Consider the following 19570-nt stretch of genomic DNA (forward strand, 5'->3'; position numbering starts at 1 on the left):
TTTTCTTCTATATCCTCTTGTTTCCTTTCCTTTTCTCTCCTTTCCTCCAGACTGAGTGATGAATGCGTGCAGTCAGGCAGAGCTGGCTCAATGCAGTCCATTTGGCTGGCTGGCGGCGGTTGTCACTATAGCCCCGTTTGTATTGACACCAAGAGGGAGAGGATTAAAGATTTTAAGCATGCTTACTTAGCCATGAGCCTAACCGCCATGTTTCTTGTGTGTGTTTTTTTCCCTTCTCCTCCCCCCTCCTCTCCCTGCTTTTGATTTCAGATGCAGCAAGTCAATTTAATGGGCATTACGATCAAATCCCTGGCAGAGATCGAGGAGGAAGTGAGTAGAGGCTGCAACGCTCGGCTGCCGCTGACGCCGCTGGCCCAGAATGCAAAGCAAACGGTCTTGGGGTTGTAATTAAGTGTCTGAGACAGCGAGGCCCTGTTGGCTCCACTAAGCCCCAATTGAATAAAAGCATGGCCAGGCGAGGCAGCCATTCTCTCTTAAAAGCTTCGTCTCCGGTTCCAAAACACTTGACTTTTATTCCCCAATACTTCTCTCAAACAGCTCAATCTAGCATCTCCGAGGCTGTGCGGTAGAGCTTCCCCGGTCACATTCTGCATGCTTAACTTTTCTGCCTCATCTTCAGTAGTTAAAAAGTTAAGAGATCATAAGAGCAAATAAAAGCACTACAAAGTCCTGCCCATTTCTGATGAAACACTGTAGCCTGCAGGCATTCGCAGGAAGAAACTCGTGTGTGCAGCTCCTTCTTTGGAGCCCGTGTGTTTGTTAGGGAAAGAAAAAGTCAGTGTGTGTCTGCGCCTGTGTGTGTGTGTGTGTGTGCTTTAAAGAGAGTGACAACCCCCCTTCTCTCTCATTAGCACGGTATCTGGGTATCAGAACTGCCAGGAAGTGACAGACCACTGTAAAAGAACAGGTGCTGTTGGGTTTGAGATGTGTTACAGAGCAAACACTCCCTCATCAAACCGGGTGTCTGTTCTGCACTCTGCCTCTGTCTTCTGTCACATACTATCCAAATCACACCCAGTCGCCATCTTGTCATATGGTCATCTGAATGAAGCTCATTGTCAGCGCAGGTATTAATGGCGTGTACGTGTATGTGTGTGTTTTTCCAGGGTGGGAGACAGGCTGGCTGCTCATCCTATATGCTCCTGTCTCTCCTCCTCCTTCCTCCTCTCCTCTCCTCCTTCCTTCCTTTCTTCTCCGAGAGTGTGATTAGCAGCAGGACACATGGTGAGCTGAGCTGGGGAAGGGAAGAGGGAAGGAGAGGGGGCATGAGAAATCATTAATTACAGCCGCGCTGGAGCTGATGAAGTAAATGTGAGATAGTGTAACACACAGGATTTAGTGAAGTGGACGACAGCACAAGATTAATGGTGGGGCCAGGCTGATGAGGATGAAGTCACAGCTTAGCTTGATAATTAGTTTCCAAGTGGAAACATCCCTCACCATTGTGTTATTTTTACTTCTCTCCTCTTATTATTATAGCACAATCATATCTGCAGAACAAGAAGGGGGGATATAGTCGGAGATGTTCTCGCAAACATGTTGGACAGCAAGTGTTTCTCTTAGAAAGTGAGGCATTTTTTCCCTCCTTTGTCTAGTTGTGCTTGTTTTTGCTCTGTGAATGCTGCTCGATAAATGCAGTGTACACTCTGTTTTCTGCACTGAAGGGTTTCTGCAGAAGTGGCAGCTCATTCTTAGTGATGTAAAACCAAGAAACACAAATTTAAATTCAGAAAAAAAGCAGATGCATATTACAATATGAATGTCGTTTCTACTGTGTTACCTGTACTGAAGGTTTCTGCAGATGTGTCAGCTTATTTTTGGTGATTGTAACCCTGAAATGGGAAGACTCATATATTGGAAAATTAATTTGTTGCTATTTTCTAATGTATCGAGGCTGAAATGACACAATTTCATAATTTATTTTCAAAATATGACCTTTAGTTTCCAATTTACGCTCTGTATCTCCCGGGACACATCGCCCATTTAGGGTATAACTTTAACATTTCCCCCTTCTATTAATAATTCATGCATCCATTTTATAAACAATTCATTGGCTACTTTCATTCATGTTTTGCATACAAAGTTTAAAAAAAAGTGAAACAGTAGTTATGAGCATTTTGGCCAGTGACAATGCAAAGCCTCACTTGTGACACATGATGGAGGTCTGTCCGTCCGGGCACGTCCTCGGCCTTTCACTCACAGGGTAGGACAGCGGTCAGTCCCATCATATCTCACAGCATCCACAGGACTGGGGACTTTGGGCTGTTTGATTACTTTTGGTGGTGTAAAATAATACTAATGTAAGAGGGGAAAAAAGAGTAATCAATACTTCACACATTTTATTTCATGTGATTGATTCTTTATGAGTATCTACAGAGTGTAAACCAAAATACACAAGTATATCTGTGAGTTGTTATCCCTGTCTGGGCTACGTATCCACCATGATACAAACATTCAGTGCCTGATTATCAGAGTTGCGAAAATTTCATTCATTATTTTTCAACAAGGACTTATAAAATGTTCCTTAAGAAAATAATTTCTAAAACAAAAACATGACAAAATAACAAGACGTAACTGATGGCCAGCGTCTTTGTCCCCACACGCTGCCATTTTGGATTTTGATACAAATAATGTGCACATTTCTGAATGATGGCATGAAGTCACATGACCTGAGTACATGACCCAACTGCTCTTCAGTGTTTCTCATGATATTAAGTGCACCCACTTTTTGCATAGCTTGTCAAATGACTGTATCCCCCAGGATACAGAAACTATTTACTGGTTAAACACATTTTTCTGTATTCAAGGCTTCATCAGAAGTTGCAGCACATTCTCGCTAATATAAAACAAAAAAAATCACAACATTTGAATTATAAAGAGGCTGTTTTTGAAAAGAAACTGGACCCCAGTTCTTTTTTTTCCTACACTTCCTCCTCCTTTTGTCCAGAAGAGGTCACTGTCAGTGCCTCACTGCGGGGCTTTTTTTCCCCCTCTTCAAAAACTCAAGGCGCCTTCCGCTCACCATCTAATTGCCTCCTTTCTAAACCCATTAAAAATATAGATTCATGAAAGAGATGTACTTTGTAGAATCATACATATGCACATGTAATTGAGGAAAACTGTTGTAATCACCGCCACAGTAGCAGATAAGACCATTTCCTAACAGGCATCACTTAAGCCGAGTCTCGGATGATGTTGGTTCCAGCAATTAGGCATTCTTTTCATTTCCCAAATGACTCACAAAACTTGCGGATATTATAATTGCTTTTAGCCACGCATATCTAATTTGTGTCTTTTTAAGTGTTAATTAGTAAGCGATTTAAAGTGACGTCTTTATGTAGTTTGCTCTGCTGAGAAATGTTGTTGGCGGCTGGCTAATGATTTTCAGAGGGAGAATTTGAGGGTGGAGAGAAGCGAGTGTGTGCACACATGACAAGGTTTTCATTAGCACCTATGTATGATGGGCTTTCGGTGTTTGCAGGAAGTTATGTGTACGTGTGTGTTTGCATGTGGATGTATGGAGGGACGGTGGAGTATGCGCGAGGTGTGAGAGGGAGAGCTCCAAATAGAGGTGGAATTAATGAAGACAACATGTCACATATTTTTGGCAGCGGAGCAGGGACAGGAAATGAAGCCGGGCTCGTCTAGGTGACTGCCGCCCATGTTCCAGTGTGTCACTGTCCTGTCAGCCTGTGTGTAAAACTGGCAGACATTGATACATGCTCTCCCTGATAACACCCCATTCCCCCATCCATCATCCACACACACACACTCACACACTCGCACGTACACACAGGATTATTTATTTACTGTGCCAGATGTTGGGACTGGATTTTTTGTGTGGTGGGGGGGCTGGATTTCTTCACAACTAACAGGCTTGTGATATGTGACAGGTTTTGGGTAACTTGCAGCTTCCCCTCGAGCAGATGAGAATCGGGGAAGGTGGGATTTTGATCGAGAGGAGCCGGTTGGAGCCATTGTGGCTCAGCGGCTTCTGGTGGAGATTTGGAAACTTATTTCAGTGATCATACAGCATCACCTAGTGCCGCCTCGCAGTAATACAGCTGTCTGACTCTGAAGGGAGACCCGCTTTAAATCACATGAGGTCATTTTTTCCTCCAAAACAACATTATTAATGTGTTTATTTATAACAGCTGGACAACTAATCAGATGATACTGTTGTTATTGTAGATAATTGAACCGCCTCAACTGCTTTGTTTTTCTTCAGTTATTTCCTTAGATTTTTGATTTATTGAATAGAGTGGATAAAAGGTTTAATTATGTTGTTGTTCTGAGTACTCGATAAAACCGCTAATGTTTTCAGGATGGGCTGATCCAACTCTTTCTTTTAGCCTTTTATGCCTTTATAGAGCGAGAGAAGAAGGTAGATGGTGTCGGCGATAGGGGACTAGAGAGGGGGGATGGCACGCGGCAAAGGGTCGAGGGTGGGAGTCGATCCCGCGGGGCCGCCACAATGAGGACTGTAGCCTCTGTATTTCTGTGTATGGGCCGCACGTTAGCCCAGGAGCTAAACCAGCTACTCAACTTTATCTCTTCTTCTGTGGATTTGAGAGTAACAACTCAGGGCATCTGCCATCACCGAATTCCAGTCCAACACCAGCGGTCTCTCTTTCTCAGATGAATCTGGACACCTCACTGCGTGTGAATTTAGGAATCCTTTTTTATGTAAAGTAAACTCAGACCTGAGACTGCTGTGGACTGAAAACTGACTGATAGAAGATCACAGATTCTTTTTAAAAAACATGTTTTGCCATTTTTGCCTTTATTCATAGGACAGCTAATGATAGACAGGAAGTATTGGGAGGAGAGAGTGGGGGATGACGTGCAGCAAAGGCGGGAGTCAAAGACTGTAGCCTCTGTACGTGGGGCACCTGCTCTACCCACTGAGCTACACCAGCGCCTTGAATTTAAGAAAAAAAAATGATTATCATGGATCTTTTAAACAAAAAGCAGTCTGGGAGTTCTCACCTTTGACCTTTTTATTGTGTTACATCGATTGTTTGGATTTGTCCCCTTCAAAATGTGAAATGTTCACTCAGCAGTTTTGTTTTTTCAAAAAGTAAAAAAAAAAAAATCAAGATATGAATGAAACAGAAAAAATAACATTTTCCTGCATTTAAATGTCACATAAGCCAAGAACTGTTGAAGCCCACTGTCAGAGAGTCATGTCCCTGACCTGTCACAAGGGGGAGCCGTTTGTTTGTATTTCCAAACCTTCATTCTTGTTGACCATCTAATCACAGTGCTGCAGGGACGCTGTACGCCTGTAGTTTGAAAGTGAGACAATAAATTTTAATTTTTAATTTTAATTTTATGTGTAATATCTGTTAGAGCAGTCAGACACGTATTTAAGTAATTGTGGGTGATACTGCAGCACTTTTCAAATGTTTATATTTTATAGCCTTTATTGCTCAATTAGTAAGTTATTGAATGACGGTGATACTTTTTCTCCTGGTCTGACAATTTATTTGTATTAATCTGTGTTCTCTTTTTTTCTCCTCTCACAGTTTCAGTACAACTTCTCGACAGAGCGAAGCATAGCGGTGTAACTGTCCACACAGCTTTCACAGCCTGACAGACACGGGGACTGAAGCACTGCAGACCGACTCCAGGCATCATTTGTAAAATAATCAACTAATGATATTTTTAAAATGTTTGGGATAAACAGCAGCTTAATATTTTGTAATTTTAAGGCAGAAAAATTATTTAAACTTAATGTATTCTATTTATATGATTCAGATCTTTACGTATTGTTGATGATGTACGTCTGTGCACATTAAATTTTAAAACATTTTTAACATTTATGCCTGAGAGCGACTTCTAAATGTGTCTTTTTTACTGTTTAAAAATGACGTCATGCTCCAAATACACGTTACTAATTGTGCTCGTCAGGGCAACAGGGCCGTGCTGACAGTGAGAAGCAGTCAGGGAGGACAGACAGGCCCCTCTGAAGTTTCTTTTCCAGCATCTTTCCATCACAAAGTTCATCATGAGCAGCGTGCAGCAAGAACGAGCCGAGCCTCTCTACCCCAGACGCCCACCCACGTCAGGTCCTTAAAAATAGAACACAACATTTAAATACAGCTTTTAAGAAAAGTTACACCTTCCTACAGTTGTGATTTTATATTTAAGAAACCAGAAAAAGTGATCATCCCCTCTTTAACAAACTACACAACACCCTGCTGCCTCTTTGCTGCCATGTTCAGCAGCAGAATTCACACTTTGATACCAAAACATCTCCGTCTTCTCACTCCTGCTCACATGTGTCATTTGCAACTAATTAAACTGTCAGAATCCATTTGCACGTTTCTCCAGGTTTAATTAGTATTAGAAAGTCATTAATGGATTAATGTGCTTGTTGTTAATTAGACTCTCCTCCTGCTAAGTTTGTGAACTTGTGGATTGTGCTAACAGTGCAGGTATTTCTTTCTTCTTCCTGACCAGAGTCTCTTAATGGCTCCTGGTGTTCACCGGTGTTTAATGAAGCGAACAACAGATGACAACCCTCTGCGAGTGTTTGCGCTAACTCTTCTGTTCTGCCGCTGAAATCAGAGCGACGGCCTGAAGAATCCTGTGCAGAGGGAGCAGCCTTCACGCTCCTTCATGAAGGTGACACTCATGTCAGTGATGCCCTGGAGCACAGTGACAGGCTGCAACAGCCCTCCTCCTCCCCGCTGTGCAGAGTGCATATGTACAGTGTGACATATACAGTATATCCGCTGTGCAAGCAAAAGGTGGAGATGTGATAGCTCTTTTTTTTTCATTACACTTTTGACATATGTAGGAAAAACTTTGCAACTAATTATATCACTAACACTAATCAAAATGTCTATTTAAAGTGTTTCAGATGATGTTTTGACATCTTCAGTGTCTAGACTGGATGTAGTCCGTACCAGATAGTTTATGATGTCGTTTTAACTGATGTTATTAATGTAAACAATATTTAGAGGAGGTAAACAAAAACACAAATCCCATTAAGAGACCAAAATCAACTATTTTTATTTAAAGCTGCTGTGAGGAACTTTCAGTTTGTGTTGATTTTGGCGCCCCCTGTGGACAAAGCTGTACCTCTCATCTCTTTGCTGATTTTGTCCTGTTCATGCCTAAGAGTTGTTTTTTAACAACAATCTCATCCTGCTTTCTTTAATAGTCAGATGTATCACTCGCTTTCATTTTTTGGCCAGAAAATGTAAACAAAGGCAGCGTGCAGTTAATCGCTTCCTCTGACACCTACCCCCCCGCCAGAAGTTTCAGACATTAAAGTAACTATATAGAAATAATCAGTCTTGTCGCTGATGGTCTGGTTTGCTTTTGTAGACCATATAGTGTAATCAGAATTAATTTCATAGTGAAAAGCTAGTTTTAATTTATTTAAGCTTTATTTTACCAGGAATATTCCAATTGAGATACAAAATGTATTTTACCAGGGAGTCCTGGCCAAGACAGCAGCACGGAAAAAAACAACAACTTTTAACAAAAATTACATAAAACTATTGATTAGCAACATTCAGCAACAAGACAATCATTTAATGGTTAAATAATCCTTAATACTGCTAATACATGCCGAAATATTTCATGCTAATAAATTAGTCTAGTTAAAGGTAACTCTGTAGCTGAGACCGAGATGAGGGAGCAAAAACATCAAAAGCACTTTGACCAAAGACAGTGTGAGTTTGAGGAATAACAAACATACTGCGTCCATGTGACTGTAGGTTGCAGCCACTTAGAGTTTTAGGAATCGGTAAAGAGCATAAATAAGAATACAGTTTATGTAGTAAGGCCTCATAAAGAAAGACGTACCCATGTTCAGTCCTACAATTTGAATAATGAAGGAGTGTTATTAACAAGTGTTTCCTGTGAAGCCAAACTCTGGTCGAGCCTGTTGCTTAGACCGCCGTTGTTGTTGAAGCACTAAGTAAAATCACACCAATGAGCCAGATCCTTACACAGGGTGACATGTTCCTTTATGACAAAACACAGGCACTCTTTATTTTGTATTCGTCCCTCATGCTTTGTCCTGCTGCTGTAAATACACCAAATCTGCAGCTGGCAATAGTTGCAACAAATGCACTTTTGTTTTTGATTGTTTGATAAAAAACTACATTTCCCAGTTTTAGAAAATTCTTTATATCTAAATGAAAGTACAGGTTCTTTGTCTATTTTAAAATATGTCTGTCTTTTGTTGGATTGAATGGGCTTTGGGCTTTTGAGCGCTACCAACAAGATGCAGTTGAAAAGTGTCAAAATGTTACCATAGTAATGCAACAGGGGTTTTGGCTTCAATGGGAAGTGTTGACATTAAAAAATAGACTTTTTCCAGCCTTATCCTTTATTTTTTCCCCCCCTTTTTTCCACATAATCCCACTACACCGTCTCAGTATTACTAATTAGATATACAAATCTGAATGTGTTTATTCAGCAGTAGTAATCAGACAGGCTGCTATTATCAGAGACAGACTGCAGGTAGAGTAATAAGTCAGCTCTGCAGGTCAGATGTGAGCGTTAGATGAAGCTAATCACTAGTTTTGCGTCCATGCTAAGAAAAGCAGTCAAGCTAAACTCTCCAGATGGGCGAAGAGCGATCTTGCCTTCAGAACCACAAACTCCCTCATGAGCCCTGCCCAGCAGCAGCCATCAAAAAGCTGCCTCACATGGTTTCACTTTTCCTTTCACTCTGCTGTATGATACGGAAAATAATGATGATTTTCAGAGACCACACTTTATAATTAAAATGGAAACAAGCTCTTCTGCCTGCAGCAGCAGTTTAAAGTTTAGAGCAGTAGTTGGGGGGCTGCTGTGTCTGAACATTTAACATATTGTGACTCTGTTAAGGCATTTTTTAAACTCTCTTGTTATCTCTAACCTATCAGGCCCGGAGGATTGTTCTCCAGCGATGTTAAGCTGAACAGCAGAGCAGCACATCAAAGCCCCTCCCTCTGCGAGTCCACCAGATGTCCCGTGGTCATTTTTAAACTCACACCCCGGCACATGACATGGAGCAGTGTGTAAGCATGTAGACAGAGGTGGATGGGCCGCTTGGAAATTGGAAAAGGAAGCCTGTATTTATGAGGTGGTTTGAGGTGCTGTGTTAAGACAGGCTTAGCCTGCCACTCTCCCTCTGACAGCCCTGTTTCCCCCTGAGCTGGGGTGACCAGAGACCCAGAGAGGTGAAGGAGTGAAGGCAGGAAGCCTGTCAAAGCAGGACCAGACCTGGACCCACGGTGAACAGGCTCACAGGCAGGTGATGCAGCAAATCACTCTGACAGAACATGTAAAGGCACATTTAATGTTCACTGGATTTATATTTTCTAAACAAAAAGAAACAGGAAACAAATTTGTGCTTCCTGCTGTGATTCCTTCGCCCTGGTGCATGTTGGGACAGGATAAACCTTACATGACCTTGAACAGGAAATGCTTTGTCAGAAAAACTGATTAATGAGAAAGTGGTAATATTTCATGAAATAGTCATGTATGATGTAGGCAGTGAAGCACGTACTGTACAGTTTACCTGTTACCTCCAGCAGACTCCTGTCTTCGCTCCATGTTGACATCATCAAATGTTCGAGAGCCCTGCTGAGATTTAAAGTTTGAGGGTGGACGTGTGGTCTTCTCTGTACAGCCACCTTAACAAGCCCCCAGGCTGCCCTCAGAGGGGATCTGTCTGTGCGTACCTCAGCCTGAGGTAAGATGAGTGATCTCCCAGAGCAGGGATCCCCTCTCCTCCCCCACGCGGCGGCTCTCCTCCCCTCTCCCTCTGCCACGGCGGCCGGCCCATGTGAGTCAAATTACAGTAATTGAGCAGGGATGGAGCAGGGTGTGAGGTGATCTCTCTCTTCATCCCCTCCCTCCCTTTCTCTCTCTCGTTCTCTCTCTCTTAGATATTTCTGCACATGTTGTGGAATGACCAGCAAGCATCCCTTTTTTTTCTTCCCTCTAACACACTGGCCTGTAACACAGAAATCAATTAACTCCTTTCATGTCAGATCAAAGGCCCAATACACCGTCCAGATCCGTCCACAACCTGTGGGACAATTAGCTCTCCCTCTGGACAGCGACCAGGCCAGACAGATGAAGGGAGGCTGCTGCCACTGTGCATGTACGTGTGAAGTTCTCGTAAACAAACGGGGAGTGATTGGAAATGATTTCAACCAACATCCCCCTAAATTACCAGTGAGTTGTGCATTAATACCACAGGATGAACTTTCTTCAATCTGTCAGGGTCATCCTGACAAAAAGCAAAAGCCACTTTGACTTGTGGGTATATTTCATGGGATGTTTGTGGCCATTGTTTCATTAGTTGTCCTGGCTGTGTGAGCCACATGGTAGCTAATAGCACAGACGTGTTAAACTCCCTCCCACACACACACACACATTAAAGCAAGACACTGTGACAGAAAAAGACACAAACCAAGAATAGAAACAACGCTGCTGCCTAGTAGTCGCTCAACGTATCTTGTTTTGTGTTTCTTTGTGGTATTTATTTGATCTTTTTTGTGGTGGTGGTTCTACATTGCTATGAGGTCTCTTTGTGTGCCTTTATTGTCAGTTGCTTGTTTTTGTTATTTTTTATTTGTTTGAAATCTTTTGCATCTCTTTTCTCATTTGCTTCTAGTTTAAGTTTTTCACTCTATGTGGTCGTTTTGTGTCACTCTGTGGTAATTTTGTGTCTCTTGATGGTCGTTTTTTCTCTCTTTGGTCCTTTTGCATCTCTGTGTCTCTCTTTGTGTCTCTGTGGTCATTTTGTCCCTCATTGTTCGTTTTGTGTCTCTCTATGGTCGTTGTGTCTCTGTGGTTATTTTGTGTCTCTCTGTGGTTGTTTTGTGTGTCTCTGTGGTCGTTTTGTGTCTCTTTGGTTGTTTTGTGTCTCTCTGCAGTTCTGTGTGTCTCTGCAGTTGTTCTGTGTGTCTCTGTGGTTGTTTTGTGTCTCTCTGTGGCCATCTTGTCTCCCTGTGGTTGTTTTCTGTCTCTCTATGGTTGTGTTGTGTCTCTATGTGGTCCTTTTGTGTCTCTTTGGTTGTTTTGTGTCTCTCTGCAGTTGTTCTGTCTGTCTCTGCGGTTGTTCTGTCTGTCTCTGTGGTTGTTCTGTCTGTCTCTGTGGTTGTTTTGTGTGTCTCTGTGGTTGTTTTGTGTGTCTCTGTGGTTGTTTTGTGTGTCTCTGCAGTTGTTCTGTCTGTCTCTGCGGTTGTTCTGTCTGTCTCTGTGGTTGTTCTGTCTGTCTCTGTGGTTGTTTTGTGTGTCTCTGTGGTTGTTTTGTGTGTCTCTGTGGTTGTTTTGTGTGTCTCTGTGGTTGTTTTGTGTGTCTCTGTGGTTGTTTTGTGTCTCTCTGTGGCCATCTTGTCTCCCTGTGGTTGTTTTCTGTCTCTCTATGGTTGTGTTGTGTCTCTATGTGGTCCTTTTGTGTCTCTTTGGTTGTTTTGTGTCTCTCTGCGGTTGTTCTGTCTGTCTCTGCGGTTGTTCTGTCTGTCTCTGCGGTTGTTTTGTGTGTCTCTGTGGTTGTTTTGTGTGTCTCTGTGGTTGTTTTGTGTCTCTTTTGGTTGTTTTGTGTCTCTGCGGTTGTTCTGTGTGTCTCTGTGGTTGTTTTGTGTCTCTCTGTGGCCATCTTGTCTCCCTGTGGTTGTTTTCTGTCTCTCTATGGTTGTGTTGTGTCTCTATGTGGTCCTTTTGTGTCTCTTTGGTTGTTTTGTGTCTCTCTGCGGTTGTTCTGTCTGTCTCTGCGGTTGTTCTGTCTGTCTCTGTGGTTGTTTTGTGTGTCTCTGTGGTTGTTTTGTGTCTCTTTTGGTTGTTTTGTGTCTCTGCGGTTGTTCTGTCTGTCTCTGTGGTTGTTTTGTGTGTCTCTGTGGTTGTTTTGTGTGTCTCTGTGGTTGTTTTGTGTGTCTGTGGTCGTTTTGTCTCTCTGGTTGTTTTGTGTCTCTCTGTGGTTGTTTTGTGTCTCTCTGTGGTTGTTTTGTGTCTCTGCGGTTGTTCTGTGTGTCTCTGTGGTTTTTTTTGTGTCTCTCTGTGGTCGTTTTGTCTCTCTGGTTGTTTTGTCTCTCTCTCTCTTTCATTGGCACATTGTCATTTTTTCTCTTCGTGGTTGTTTCACAGTTTGTTTTTAGTCATTTTGAGTTTCTTTTTGTTTTCTTTGTCGTATTGTTTGAATCTTTTGTTGTCCTTTATTTCTTTGTTTCATTTTGAGTGTCTTAACAGTTGTTTTGTTGTCATGTTTTTGTCTGCTTTATGGTTTGTTGTTATTTTGCATTTATTTGACTTATTTTGCTTCTTTTGTGGTTTTGTATGTTTCTTTTTGATCATTTTGTATCTCTGTGTTTTTTGAAGTAGTTTTGAATGTCTTCATAGTAGTTTTGTATTTCTTGGTAGTTCTTTTTGTGTCTCTGTGGTCATTTTGCCTCTGGCACAGGGCCCCCTGACCCCTTGTGCCTCTGGTCCTGTCTCCGACTGGTCCCGTCAGTAATGCCTCCATGGGTACGGTGGTGGCACAACTTAGGATGTGACTTTAAACTAAGTGGACAGGGGGGAGCGAGTGCAGCTTTCGTCCACAGACAGGTGCACTGACCCTGTCCACCCCCGAAGGTGCCACTTGCGTTTTATTGGACATTTAGGGCCGGCCAGCATTTTTTAACAGCCACCTGGATGCAATAAAGGGCCGGCTCCTGAGCTCTGGCTGCCCAGAGGATTTCCCAGCAGCCCCCGTGGGACCTCTGGCTAGTTAAGATGTTTATTAAGCTGAAAGTGGTCCAGTGGGAAAACACAGCACTTCTGAGAGATTCGGGCCAGCAGTTTTCTTGTTAGTCGGAGCGCTCCCTGGAGGATTGGGTTTCTTTTCCTTTCAAAGCTCGGAGGGAGGACAGGGTCAGTTCACAGGGCGCGAGGTGGACCGACTGGTAACTAGGCACATGAACCCAGGAAGGGAAATATCTAGAGACCATCAAGGTCAGCTCGGAGCAATTCCCACAGTTCCCAAACTCAGAATGTTAGCTAAACACACAGTTAGCTCCCAAATGCAGTCGTGTAGCTACTTTAAAATATTATCTAAATTCCCACGATGGACTTGTGGAAGCTTCAATCATTTAAAAAAGTGGGCTTTATCTTAGCTAGTTTGTGTTCCTGCAGGAAGTCTTCTAAACTTAAGTCTTGTATTCTTTGAAACTTAAATATAAATGGCAGTGCACGTTGTAGCTTCAGTTCATAGGTTTTTCTTTCTTTTTCGAATACAACTGAAGTTCTTTGAAGCAAACATCCGTCCAGAACACTGTGATGTTCGTTCTGCTCGCTGTCTGACAGATCTTGACCTCACTAAGCTCTGCTGGACCTGGAGTTCAAAGCGCTGCTCTTTAGCCCCGGGCGCTCTGCTCTAATAACTCCAGTTAGCCTGTTAGCCCTTCCAAAAGTTTAGCCGCCACACTCAGTCTGCTTAAAGAAGAAGACTTTAGGTTAAATTATAGAGGAACAACGGAGTAAAAGCTCTCTCTTTACTGCTCAGCTTTGTAAATCTGACTTTTTTTCTGGTTTAATTTTGAACTTTGTCTGCGCAGCCTGTGGTTAGCACACGCGGCCGGTGATGGGTTTTTAGTGCTCTCTGCCTAATGTTCAGGACAGATTAGAAATGTTCGCCTGTGACAGATGCTGTCTAGATCTTCACTACCAGATCCACCCAGCTGCAAAACATCTGGACCATTTCTACCTTTCTTTTTTTTTCTTCTGAAGTGCAGCCTATTAATGACACACCCACAATCGTACGTGTGCACACACATTCACGGTCAGCGCACACAACACATCAGGTTGTGTTTTATTGAGACAGAAAGAGACTCACACATACACAGATGTCTGATGATAAGGATTTTATTGCTGATAGGCTTTAAAGTCACATTTTCTGCATATTTTGTTCCCATTGGAATGATTAATATCTGATTTGTCCTTTTTTTGTCCCCGTTTTTATTCATGCAGAGGTCATAACTCACGGATGAAGCTTGAACCAGGTTAAACAGATTCTTCAGGTAAAACAGAGACTTTTAATCCCACTATTTATCTGGATGTATTCGGAATATCTTTCACTACTTTAGCCACAAAATCTGCGAGCACATGCGATTTATTCAGCACACAGAATTTATGTATTCCACATGAGGAGCGGGTACGCTTGTTGTTAATGGCACACATCCTAAAATCATGCTCCTGGCCTCCTGCAGCCTCCGCTCTCTTCTGTCAGAGGAAACATTATTTCTGCGGAGACAAATCCACTGAATAACATGATCGTCTGATGAAAGGCGCTGCAAATCTTTCCTGAGCCGAAACGCTTTCGCTAATGATGAAAACAGTCACGTAACAACAAATTCCACATATCCCGAAGTGGCAGTGCAGACCATACGATATCAGCTGCTTATATGCACATGAGCCAGTGTTTTTTAAGATTGTGAAAGGTTTCTCTCAAAGGGCAAACCATTGTTTAGTTTCTGCGTCACTCCTCCACTCAGCACCTCCGGGTGTGAGATGAAACAGTCCCTGTTTGGAGTGAGATTTAAGATTTCTCGGGCGCTCATCAGCAGTCACAGAAGATCACAAATACTTGTGGGTGCATTTCTCTCGAGGACATTTGGAGCGAAAAGTTTAATTTAGTTTAAAATGGCAGAGCAGTAAGTCGTTCCTCATGTGTCTGCGCGGCTTAAGCTCACATGAAGATGTTTGGCCGTCGCCTGTGTGTGAAGGGAAACAGAAGGGAAGGGGAGATCCCCACATCACAGGATCAAGAGATTCTGTTATTGCTGAGTCTCACAATGTATCATCTGTGAGCGTCTGCAGTCCCACTTTGAACAACTTTTCTTTAATGGTTGGAGATAATCCTCTGGAAGAGGAGAAGTATTCAGTGGGTTTCAACCAAACATTTGTTGTTTGTTTGTTTGTAATTAATATCATACTATGACACAATGCAGAAAAATCCCATTAAATTGACATTTTAGTTTTAATGACTAAAAAACAAAAAAGTGTTTGGGGAAAAATGGAATTCAAATCATACCACATGTTAAGATGAAAAAACATTGTTTATATCATTGTCTATTTAAAATGAAAACATGATGACAATATTATGATTTTAAAAAACTATTATGAATGATAAAAAAATAGATTTTGTTTGTGTTTGTATTTTAATTTATATTTTAGATGTTTGCAAAACATTTAACCAACAGTGAAAAATCTCTGTTATTGCTGCAAAATGACACCGAGTATGTCCACAAACATCTTTTCATCGACAAACTCAAAATATATATGTAGTCTATATTTCATGCTTTATTTGTGCATTATTTTACTGAACAAAAAAAGAGAATTTTACACATCACAATGACTATATAAAGACAGAACGGTTGACTGGACATTTACAGTTTAAAAAAAGAAACTGCATACACACTTTTTCATTGCAGATGCAAAACATTCAACTAACAGTGAAACATACACTTAAAAATATACAGCCTCTTTTTAATGCTATGTTTATGATAAATAGTATAATATTGTTATAACAAAACAAAAGAATTAAAGTGCAACATTTAGCAAAAACAATAATACCAGTAAAGGAAACATAAGAAAGGAAAAACTGTCAAACTACATATAAAAATATAAATACAATGATGAGGAACATTTAACATGTTCAAAATGTATTTAATTCATATACATTTGTGTTACACTTTGTGGTAAATAACTACTTGTTTGTTATCTAACTGTCAGTTAAATGCACCTAAGAGGTCTGGGAAAGGTCTCAGGTTAATAAGCCTTTTATTTTGACAGGTCATTTTTTAAAATAACATTAGACGACTTAACGCTTCAGAACTTTTCAAATTAAAAGCATATATATAATCGTTCTGTTATTCTCATTAAAAGGAGAGTAAAGAAATAATTAAACAGGAGAATTAATGAAATACACACAAGATAAAAGCCTGCTTGTTGAAGTTTTAACATATAGCAGTAATTCATAAAATGACTTGGCTTGATTTTTGTCCTAATTAGAATAAAAACATGATTAACTTATTTAAAAAATAATTTGCACTAACATAAAGTGAAGACAAATCCAGTGATGACTTCAGTGAAAGTTTAACGAGCTGTAATAAATATTTATGTGACAGAAGGAATATTTTGTTTTAATAAATATGTTTCTATAGGGAGTGTATTAAAGCAGCACATATTTTAAATGAGCATTTCTTTAGGTGTGGCACATATTAAGTTATAATAGGAGTTTTGCTGTGGAGGAGCACAGGGAGTTGTACTGCCCGGTTTTGTCCAGCAGGGGGCGATATTGTAATTCAGATTGCGGGTTTTCGGGGGGTTCTGGTTGTATCAGAATAAAACGGTGAGGTAATGTGTGTTCACACTGAGTCAGGGGACATGATGCATGAATGTGAGTGCATCCTGGATCTCTGTCATGAGATGAGCCTTCACTAAAACTACACCTACAGAGAGAGAGAGAGTGTAGCTTACACTGATGATGAGGAGCAATGCTCTGTGTTTAAATGAACATTTAAAAGTACATTTGAATACATTTTTAAATGCCTGGTAGATGATTCACCTTTCTCTACATTGTTGATTACATTTTTATGGTTATTATTATTTTCATTAGTTCTTTTTTTTTTAAAAGAGAAGTTTTATATTTGGCTACTTGACTTTTGGATTAAGATTGATAAAAAAATACCCTGAAATAAAAGTAAAAGAGTTAAATAACAGGACTTTAAACAGTAAGGCTTATACGTGCATAACTACATGCAGTATTTGGGTATTATTTACATATAATTTATAATAGTTTATATGCACTTATAAGTCAACCACATCTAATCTATCCACCTTTAACTTTCCTCTTAACAATTAAAAGCATTTTCATTTTGGCCTTTTAAATTGTAGCTACATTGTTTGTTAGAATTATTGTTGATTTTATCATGCAACTTATGTGTATAATTTGACATGTACTTTGGTCAGTAATAGATCTGTGTTATTAAATCCTTTGTTAACCTAATTACAGCCGGGTTTCTGCAGTGTCTCTTAAACACAGATGCAGGTAAACAGTTTGTTTCTGTGAGCTCGCTGTCACACACAGACTCTGTCACACCATCTGTCAGGAACTCAATACATTTGTCAGTGAAAGAAAAAAAAAAAAAGCCTGAATCCAATAAATCATAACATAAACAAATCTCACCATGGGTTGACAGTGCTGTATTATACTTGGGCCTAATCCCTTGGGAGTGTGGATTATCCTGCAGTATCATTTTTTTGGCTGTCTCAGGGAGACGGCTCATGTTGCTCAGGCGGGCAAAAACAGAAGTATGACTGAGAGGAGAGGAGGAGGTAATCTCAATAAGTCCACTGTATAAGAGGAAAAATCAATCATTTATAAAGCATTTCACACTTGGAAATAATGCTTATAGAAAATGTCAAAATTGTACACATTAAAAAGGACCAAATTTGTGATTAAAATGAGTTAAAAAGTCAAAGCAAAGCAGTTGTTATTTTAGTATTCAGGGGCCCTCAGGCCTGTGGGGCCCTGTGTCTAATACCTTATTTGTTATTACAGCAGAGCTCTGCCTGTTTGCTTGCTGTGTGTATATAACGATAATATAACGATATTCATTTTTAAGGCAGGAAAGCAACAATAAAAAGCTGCAGAAAACATGAAGACGAAGCAAAGACAGATTAAATCACAGAAGTTGCAGATGTGCAAACCTGGAATAAGCTGATCCAGGAGCAGATCCGGCGACAGGACGAGGAATAATCTGCTCTTCAACCCTCTGAGTCACGCTTTCAGAGAAACTCCAGGACAAAAGAATATTGCTATGAATTCGTTTAAATGTTTGAAGCATCAGAAACTGGTGCTGCAAACCGCCGGTCAGTGTCTAAGGCGCTGGAGTGCAACTGTGCAGCAAACAAATTACAGGAGCCTGCGTGTTGTTTTTCATTCGACCTTTTAAAAAAAGCATCATGGAGAGCTTCGAAACACTCATTAAAAGATCAAAGTGAGTTAACTATCAAAGTGCTCGAGCCCTGCAATTTAGGCAGCCATTATGTCTTTGCTTTACTGAGTTTCTCCTTTGAGCATGAGGCGCGTGCGTCCCATTTTCACCAAGGTATTTTATTTTTACTTAATTATCGGTGCGCTTTGTTTTACCTGTATTTAAAGTGCGCAAGCCAAAATGTTAAAAAATGAGACAGATGCAGCGTTCTTTACAGAAGAATACAATCCATGATGTTCAGTCTCAGGTGAAGGATTATTATTCAGTGTGATTTTTCAGAGCATTGATCAGCCTGCGGCTCTGAGGCCTGACACAGTGTGAGCTGTGTGAGTGATTCTCTGAGCTGATAATGAATGGATCCTGCGTGGCTTGTAAACAGCGGGAAGTTAATGTAATTAAAGCAGATAAATTGTCTATATGTTTATATCCTCGTTTGATTGATGCGTTTGTTTAGATGAGCTTTGAATTTAACGAAGTCGTGAAATAATTTGATTATTTATTGTTTTCAATTATTTAGTTTCAGTTATGTCCGTTCTTTGGTGATATTTTATCTTTTCAGAATAAAACTACGATAAGTAATAAAGACGTTAATTTTAAAAGACGTTTTGAAATAACCAGCCTGATCAATTCTAATAGATTTATACGTTTCTTTATGTCCTGTCCTTCCGATTGTGCGCCGGTTTGGATGCAAAGCAGGCAATAATGTGCGGAATATTTTCCATTTTTATCATTCCTGCCGCTCAATTATTTAAATGAAGGATCAAATTTTCGGAAATAATTTCTTCTGCATCTCGTCTTTCTAAATATTAATACTCTTATTTTGAAATGTTAATCGAAATCGCAGCTGCCCGTTGGAATGTGCGCAGCTGTAATGGCGCGTGCTCGCTTACCTTTCGCTGGACGCAACAGTTCTGCTCACTTTGAGCTAAATTGCTAAACTTTAGTAGAGCGTTGCCTGTGAGCCGCACACCTGCTGTAAACTGTTTTTCCCCTCTCTTACAGAAAGTAGGAAGGGCTCGTCACGTAGAGGCTCATTAAAACACCGCGAGCGAAAAGTTGGCGGATTGATTTATTGAATGAATGTTTGATGTCCTCATTCACACAAGTGACCCGGTCGATCACTGCTCGATGAGCGAGGGGGGAGGACATGAAGTGTTACAGGCTTAATGTGTTTAAAAAAATGTATTGATTATGCTGTATTGATATTGTTCAGCTCATAATACCGCTTATTGGTATGGGATAATCCAATATAGTGCGAGGCGGAGGGAATTGACCCCATGCTGATAGAAGTGCTGGAAGGGAGAGAAGCAAAGAAGCCGGGGGAGGATGACTTCATGACTGTCAGGTATGGACTGATGCTGACAGAGAGAGTACATCTGCGTCCTTAAGTTAAAAAAAAACATGTAAAAACTGCATTATATGTTCTATGTATTTGTGCTTTAAAACATTTCTTTGATGGTTCCATTTTTCTAATTTGTGTCAATAGTTTAAACAGATCTCCTGTCTGTGTCTGGCTCTCCCTGTATCTCTGCTGCAGCAGTTCTCTGACTGAC

The 19570-nt window shown here is 40.8% G+C and overlaps 1 protein-coding gene across 1 annotated transcript in view; it reads left to right on the forward strand.

The window, feature by feature from the left end:
* Positions 1-5591, forward strand: part of mvb12bb (multivesicular body subunit 12Bb) — a 38407-nt gene extending 32816 nt beyond the window's left edge. Inside the window, exons 8-9 of the mRNA XM_069683898.1 lie at positions 271-330; positions 5550-5591. Of these exons, the coding sequence (XP_069539999.1) occupies positions 271-330; positions 5550-5591 (102 nt within the window). The remainder of the gene's footprint in view (positions 1-270; positions 331-5549) is intronic.
* Positions 5592-19570: the final 13979 nt, after the last annotated feature.

The sequence above is a fragment of the Semicossyphus pulcher genome, unplaced genomic scaffold (genome assembly GCF_022749685.1).
Source record: "Semicossyphus pulcher isolate SPU_LCO1_2020_fin unplaced genomic scaffold, fSemPul1.0.p SCAF_6, whole genome shotgun sequence".
Taxonomy (NCBI): domain Eukaryota; kingdom Metazoa; phylum Chordata; class Actinopteri; order Labriformes; family Labridae; genus Semicossyphus; species Semicossyphus pulcher.